This window comes from Boleophthalmus pectinirostris, unplaced genomic scaffold (genome assembly GCF_026225935.1).
Source record: "Boleophthalmus pectinirostris isolate CB_2022bp ecotype Guang Dong unplaced genomic scaffold, ASM2622593v1 HiC_scaffold_12, whole genome shotgun sequence".
NCBI lineage: Eukaryota > Metazoa > Chordata > Actinopteri > Gobiiformes > Gobiidae > Boleophthalmus > Boleophthalmus pectinirostris.
Window position 1 is genome coordinate 32,652,456 of NW_026571018.1, and position 6,810 is coordinate 32,659,265.

Sequence of the window (6,810 nt, forward strand, 5' to 3'; positions counted from 1 at the left end):
TGAAACTGGCTGATGAATCAGGCTACTTCTCAATGTCCTTAAAACAAATAAGCTGTACATGCTCTGGCTCCGGTACAACAGCAACTTTAAAATCTCCATGTGCTCAATGCTGCGTCCATGTTTAGGTGACTTCCGAAAACACGTGTCACGCTGCGTGTGATATCGTTGTGTCCTCCAGTGCACATGTGGGACACATTTAGGCGTTTAAAGTTCAAACTGGAGATCACATATAAGTCGCATTTAATTGGAAATGTGAACGACCTCGCAAAAAAAAATTGGATTCACAAAAAAATCGGAATTGAGCATTAAGCCCTACAGTCTGAACGAAGCCTTAGTTCACTTCTTTATACACTTTGTAGTGCTCATATTACAGACCGTTTGCTCAAGTTCATTTAATTGATCTCGCTTAGTCGCCATAGAAGTTTTTCTGTTTCTGTATTCCGTTTCTGTGCAACATTTACAATGAAAACACATTTAAGAGACAGTAGTCAGAAGGTCAATGCAATATTCATCTCTTCGTGCGTTTGAACATGAATTCCCTCAGTGGTCGTCAGTGCTTACACACACACACCATTAATAATTAAGCGGTGACAGAAAAGCACTTACACAGAAATCAATGAATGCTTCTGCTTCAACTGTCATCACTCACACACTGCAAAGTCTCAATGAAAAGGGTCAACATAAAAGCACGCGTGATGTAATGAGGGATTGTAATGATGTCTTACACTGGATGGATGCAATATTGGCTCGATTTATCTTAAGATGTTTGCTTGTGTTTTTATTACCTTACATAATCTTTCTCCTAAAGCTCCTACATTAAGCAAAATCGACTCTTGTGAGTTTTAAGCCTTGTTAGAATGTTGTTACCTCCTCAAAAACAAGTTGTGTTTTGTTTCATTCACACATGTTGTCATGAAGTGGTAGTTTTCTCGCCTGATTCATCAGCCGGTTTCACTTCATGGAAACCGGCTGACCTCGCAGCATTAGGATTCGTTCGCACGACGGTAGGCTGACACTTTTTTTATTTAACCACTCCTCGCTGCTATTTGGTTGTGACATATGTAATGCGCCGCTAACGGGGTTAACTGGTATATTAAGCTTTTCCCAAATCCTGTAGGAAGAAGGACAATAACGTCTTTCCCCTTCATAAAATTCACCTTCTCTTTGTTCTGAATTTAAACCCTCGATCTCGATTGCTGCCAACAGAGAATGTATGGCTTCGTCTACTGGCCAGGCTGGCGCCACCTAGTGCCTCCATTCAGTTTCATTTCTCTCCAGCGACTTGGTCAGGAATCGGGAATACACTAGATGGTTCGCAAAAAGAACAGAAGTGTGAGTTTGGGCACCAGCCAATCAGCGAAGAGCCATACATTCTGTGTTGACAAACGATTCCCGAGATCGAGGATTTAAAGCCGGAACAGAGGGAATGTTCTGTGAATTTTATCAAGGGAAAAGACGTTATTGCCCTTCTTCCTATGGGATTTGGGAAAAGCTTAATATACCAGTTAGCCCGACGAGCAAACGAATTCTCACGCTGGTCAGATGGATTCTATGAAGTGAAACCGGCTGATAAATCAGGCTATTCGTCTACATCTATCTTGACTGCTTTGTTTACTGTTGTACTGTACCACATAGCTCTTCACTGATTACGCAGTCCACAACTTCCGGGGTTCTTACAAACTGTCTACTGTATTCTGATTCCTGACCTAGTCACTGGAGAGAAATGAAATTGAGCGGAGGCACTAGGTTGCACCAGCCTGGCTCATAGTTCTCAAGTTAACAGCTACCTTTTGTTCAGTACAAATTGGTAATTCCAGGATTGACATTATCCAAATGACTAGATATAAGGAGTTTAAAAACACAGTGGAGCACTTCCTGTATTACCACATGAGATCAGGTTGGTGGCTCGAATCCAGCTCTCGACATAAAAAAAAAAACATCACAGGTTGAGCGGTCAGATCCACTGACCCACAGGTTGGCTGGTGGGATTCCAGCTCCCACAGATGAATGCTGTCGTTGTGTCCTTGGGCAAGACACTTAACCCACCTTGCCCACAGTGTCTGCGTACACTGGTGTGTGAATGTGTGTGTGAATGGGTGAGTGGTTCCTTGTTGTAAAGCGCTTTGAGTGCCTTGAAGGTGGAAAAGTGCTGTAGAAAAATGTGACCATTTACCATCAGTGTTTTCTGTTTGAGAAAATAATCCAAATATGCAGGGATTGTGTGTCAAAAATGTGTGAATGAAACAAGACACAAATACAGGTATGTTTATGATCAGAAAATATTGTAGTATGAGTCCTTTAATTTTCAGAGTAGTGCATGAGTGTAAAAAGAAGTCACAAGCGGCAATGTTTGGCCTATGCCACACCTTGGCTGCCACACCTTGCCCCGCCCACGCTTACGCCTACACCCAACTCCTAATATAACCCACAACCTAACAACAACCAAACAGCCTAAAAATAATGTCTGTCTGTCTCTGTCTGTCTCTTTCTCTTTTTCTCTCTCTTGAAATAAAATGCACTTTGGGTCTGCACTGGAAAATTGGCTCAGTTCTGCTTTATTCCTCTTAAACCTCTAAAGCTATTACAATTATGACACATGTGGAATGCAGTGAGCAAAAAAATTAACTCAAAATAACTCAAAACATATTTTAGATTTTTAAATGAAACTTTCTTTACCCTTTGCTTTGAACCCTGCTTTGCACTTTTGGCATTTCTTGACCCTGGCGCGGCAGAGCATTTCAAGAGATTTCATCATGAAGCTCATTGAGAGAAAGCCGAGGGTTTGCAGCATGTCAACAAAGCAAAGGGTGGACATGCTGAGGATCTGAATATAAAATATGATAAGTCAGTAAAAGATTGAATCGTTTTTTGAAGATGATGATGATGAAAAATGACAATGTTACTGTTGTTTTCATTTTTAACACTGGATAAAAAAAAATTCAAACTCTTCATTGTCTTCAGTCTTCTGTTGCTTTAAATGCGATCAGTGGAGGCTCAGAATAAAAGCCTGTGGTGATTGTGTCACATGTTGTGTAGTATTTGTGTGTTTCTCAGCACTGTCTGTCATATTAACACACACTCCTGCAGAGGTTTCTCATGAAACCAGGAAGCTCCAAACGAAAGTAAAACTGCATGAAACCAAACACACACACACACACACACACAGAGACATTAGTGCAGGATGTGGCAACAACAGCATGAGCGAGGTACAGAAATCTTTCTTTTATATGCATGAACTATAAATGTTTACAAAATAATTCATAGTAATTAACAGTACTGAACCAACTGCACTGGGGCTTTAAGATAAAGCGTCAGTATGATTATGGTAAAGAGCTGCAGCCTGTTCCCTATATTTATGGTAAACTGACAGTAAAATGAAAGAACTGCTGCTACCGTATTCAAGTCTATGGTATTTTACAGTGACTAGTTTTATTTTTACTACGCATTACTGTTGGTGAGTTTGTAGCTTCATCTGTTAAAAGCTGTTATCTTGGGTAACTACTGTACAGTTTGCCAATCTTTAACAATAGTGTTTGCAAAATATGGCTTTTTTTTTTTTTTTTTTTTTTTTTTTTTTTTTAAGCTAGTTTGTTGATTGTTGTTGAATATCTTTGTTTCTAAAACACTTATATTATATTTTTTCAGAGCCCCCTTCTTCAAAGCGTAAGTTTTAAAAAGTTCTGATAATGATCATTTACAATTTAAGAAACTGATATTTTCTGTCCCCTCAGTTTTCCATGACGACTGGAGGAAGTTTCCACCACTGTAAAAGCACATGTATTTTAGCATTTCTTTTCTAACTTCACATTTGAACATATGTGTGTTTTTTTACCAGGGGGAAGGATGATTACCTGAAGTACATGGGTGATTTTCAGCCTTATCAAACAGACGTAGAGCACATCAGGATCCTGCTGTGTGGACCAAGTAACGCTGGAAAATCCACGTTCATCAACTCAGTGGAGACGGCTTTAAGAGGCAGAATGACTGGACAGGCCTTGGCTGGGGGTGATTCTGACAACTTAACTACAAAGGTATAAGAACAACCGATCCGTGTCTCTGCCAGTAACAGAACTGATCTGACCATTATTTTGACAGTATCAAACATACAAAATACAACAAGGAAAACCAGAGAGCTTCTATCCGTTTGTCTTCAAAGACACCATGGGCCTGGAGAAGGGTCAGAGCAGAGGTATCTGTGTGGATGACATCAAACTGGCCATGAAGGGACACATGAAAGATGGTTATGTGGTAAGCTTCAGAAAAACATCACGATTAACTGTCTGTTGAAAATATATAAATGATTCTGTGTTTTCATTTCAGTTTAATCCACACTCCCCCTTTAAAAGTACAGATCCACACTACAACAACAGCCCCACCTTAAAGGAACACACACATGTGTTGGTGTGTGTGGTCTCAGCTGGTACACTCCCCATCCTGAGCGAGGAGCTCCTGGAGAAGATGAGAGAACTGCGACTGGCAGCTCAAGAGTTTGGTATTTCACTGTATTATGAGCTGATACTGGTCTTCTGTCTTAAACTCAACCATCTCATGTTCTCCACAGGGATTCCACAGATGGCCATTCTGACAAAGATTGATGAAGCCTGCCCTGATGTCCAGGCCGACATAAAGAATGTCTATAGAAGCAAAGTTGTCAAAGATGTGGTATTAACCTGTTGTTAAATGAAAATATGAAATAAACGTGCACCAAAGTTCTTGTAGAGCTTCAAACGCCAAGAGCAGCAACTTAAAAGTGAAAAAAATAAATAAATAAATAAAAATAATAATAATAATTAATTAATTAATAACGATTTGGCAAAAAGCCTTTGTCCTGTTGTCTAACAGTTTGTGGCAGTATGAGTTCATGTCATTGATCCTTTTTTTTTTTGTAGATGGAGACACTGAGCTCTTCCCTGGACATTCCTCTCGACTACATCTTCCCAGTGAAGAACTATCACTGTGAGATCTGTGCAGACGAGGAGATGGAAAAGCTCATTCTGACAGCGCTGAAGCAAATGATCGATTTTGGGAAGGAGGGACTTGCAAGTCGTGACTTGGACTAGAGTCCGACTTGAGTCACTAGTTTGAGACTTGACTTGGGACTCGACTTGAACTTGAGCTCTGTGACATGAGATGATTCAGGTCAGATTTTAGGGAACACATTTTTCTGTACAGTTGATACTATGAGTGGTTACTTTTACAGGAATAAACTGCAATGTGTCCTTCCCACTTTATAATATTTGTCACTATGGATGTAACAGTAACTGATACTCTGCTGTTGAGTAGAGGGAACTACATAGACCATGATCCTTTACTCCGTTTCAGTGCAGACAGCATGAAGAAATAACTGTTATTAAGCTCTTTTAAATCTGAATTGCGTGGATTCTGACAGTAATGATTCACATTAAGGCAGACATGTCAAATTCAGGCCCAGGGGCCAAATTTGGCCATATCATATCAAATACGTATTAGAGCTGATCCACCAGCTACAGATTACAGATTTTACAGATTTACAATTACAGATATTTATTTAAAATGTTGTTATTATTTCATATTATGCTTGTTCTGGATTCAGTGTTTAAGCAAAACTATTATTAAACATTTATTTTAATAAGAAAAGGTTTAACATTACATAGAAAGAGAAAACATGCAGATGTTGAAATGTTTCAATAGATATTTAGTTTGGCCCACGACTTTGTCCTAGTTTTTATTTTGGCCTTCTGTGAATTTGAGTTTGATACACCTGCATTAAGGTCTTGTGAAAGCATTTCAAAAGGAAAAAGCAGCACAAATACAATTTTTTTTTTTTCTGTTAGCAGAGACTTGGGACTCAACTTGGAGTGACTTAAGACTTACTTGAGACTTGAAACTTACAAAGCACTGACTTGGTCCCACCTCCAAACATAGCTGACCTGCTAACCTCCTAGATGTGTCCGAATGCCCAGTGAATGAAAAAGTAAAAAGTAACACACTCAAAATTTCCCACAATGCACCTTGAAAAGTAATGGTCATCGGCGGTCGGTAGACTGGTCAGTATAGACCACAATACAGGGCTTGTCCATCTTGCATGGCTCTTGCTGTTAATGCTGGAGGACCAAGTTGAGTGGTTCGCTGTGTGCTGTCTGCAGCTAATAATAAAGTAATAAATAATAAAATTATATTGGTTGAGAATCAGGAAGTGCGTGGATAGGATGCTAGTTCTTGTTTTACTGTGATGGCAAAACTGTGCTCTGGTCTCTAAAAGTTGGGAAAAGCTCTAAATAAACTCATCACTGTGGATCATTTGTTCTGTTTTTTACGTTTTTAAGACCGTAAAAATCAGCTACAGCTCCTTTTTAAAACACTGGAAAACTTTCATATGCAACAGTTATTTCTTGCTGTTTAGTTTAGTTTGTTTGGTGGAGATATGTGATTTTACAGAATATGAGAAATACTTGTAAAGTTGAAGTATGGCTTATTGGTCCTGAATGAGTATTTGTCCTATCCTTCATATCACAATATACTATAATAAGAGAGACTCCATGTTTTTATCCACATTATTACATGTTATAGAAGAATTTTGCTGGCCTTTACAAAGATAAGAGATCAAATAATTGGTATCTGAAATTGGAAACACCTCGGATGTTCCAGAACAGATGGAGGGTACTCTGCCTAACACCAAAGATAGAGAACACCAATAAAAAACAGATATAAAAGAATGAAAAGGGCAACACAATACATACAATACTGGTGGAGGAAGCATCACAGTGGACCCAGAGTCGGCGTCAGAGCACATCTACTGGAGGGGCGTGGGTCACCAGCAGGGGGGGCACT

At 39.4% G+C, this 6,810-nt stretch overlaps 1 protein-coding gene across 3 annotated transcripts; it reads left to right on the forward strand.

Annotated features, from left to right (window-relative positions):
- Positions 1-3,147: 3,147 nt before the first annotated feature.
- On the forward strand, positions 3,148-6,276 carry LOC110172777 (interferon-induced protein 44-like). 3 transcript variants are annotated; one of them, XM_055148748.1, is made up of 8 exons: positions 3,148-3,206; positions 3,646-3,663; positions 3,732-3,765; positions 3,836-4,031; positions 4,096-4,248; positions 4,321-4,492; positions 4,562-4,662; positions 4,890-6,276. In XM_055148748.1, the coding sequence occupies exons 1-8, from the start codon at positions 3,182-3,184 to the stop codon at positions 5,058-5,060; spliced, it is 870 nt and encodes a 289-aa protein (XP_055004723.1). In that variant the 5' UTR covers positions 3,148-3,181; the 3' UTR covers positions 5,061-6,276. The 3 variants fall into 3 exon arrangements, with proteins under 3 accessions (XP_055004723.1, XP_055004725.1, XP_055004724.1); XM_055148749.1 differs by lacking the exon at positions 3,148-3,206 and adding an exon at positions 3,427-3,454 and having other exon boundaries at positions 3,646-3,765; XM_055148750.1 differs by lacking the exons at positions 3,646-3,663; positions 3,732-3,765 and having other exon boundaries at positions 3,185-3,206.
- The last annotated feature ends 534 nt before the right edge of the window (positions 6,277-6,810 follow it).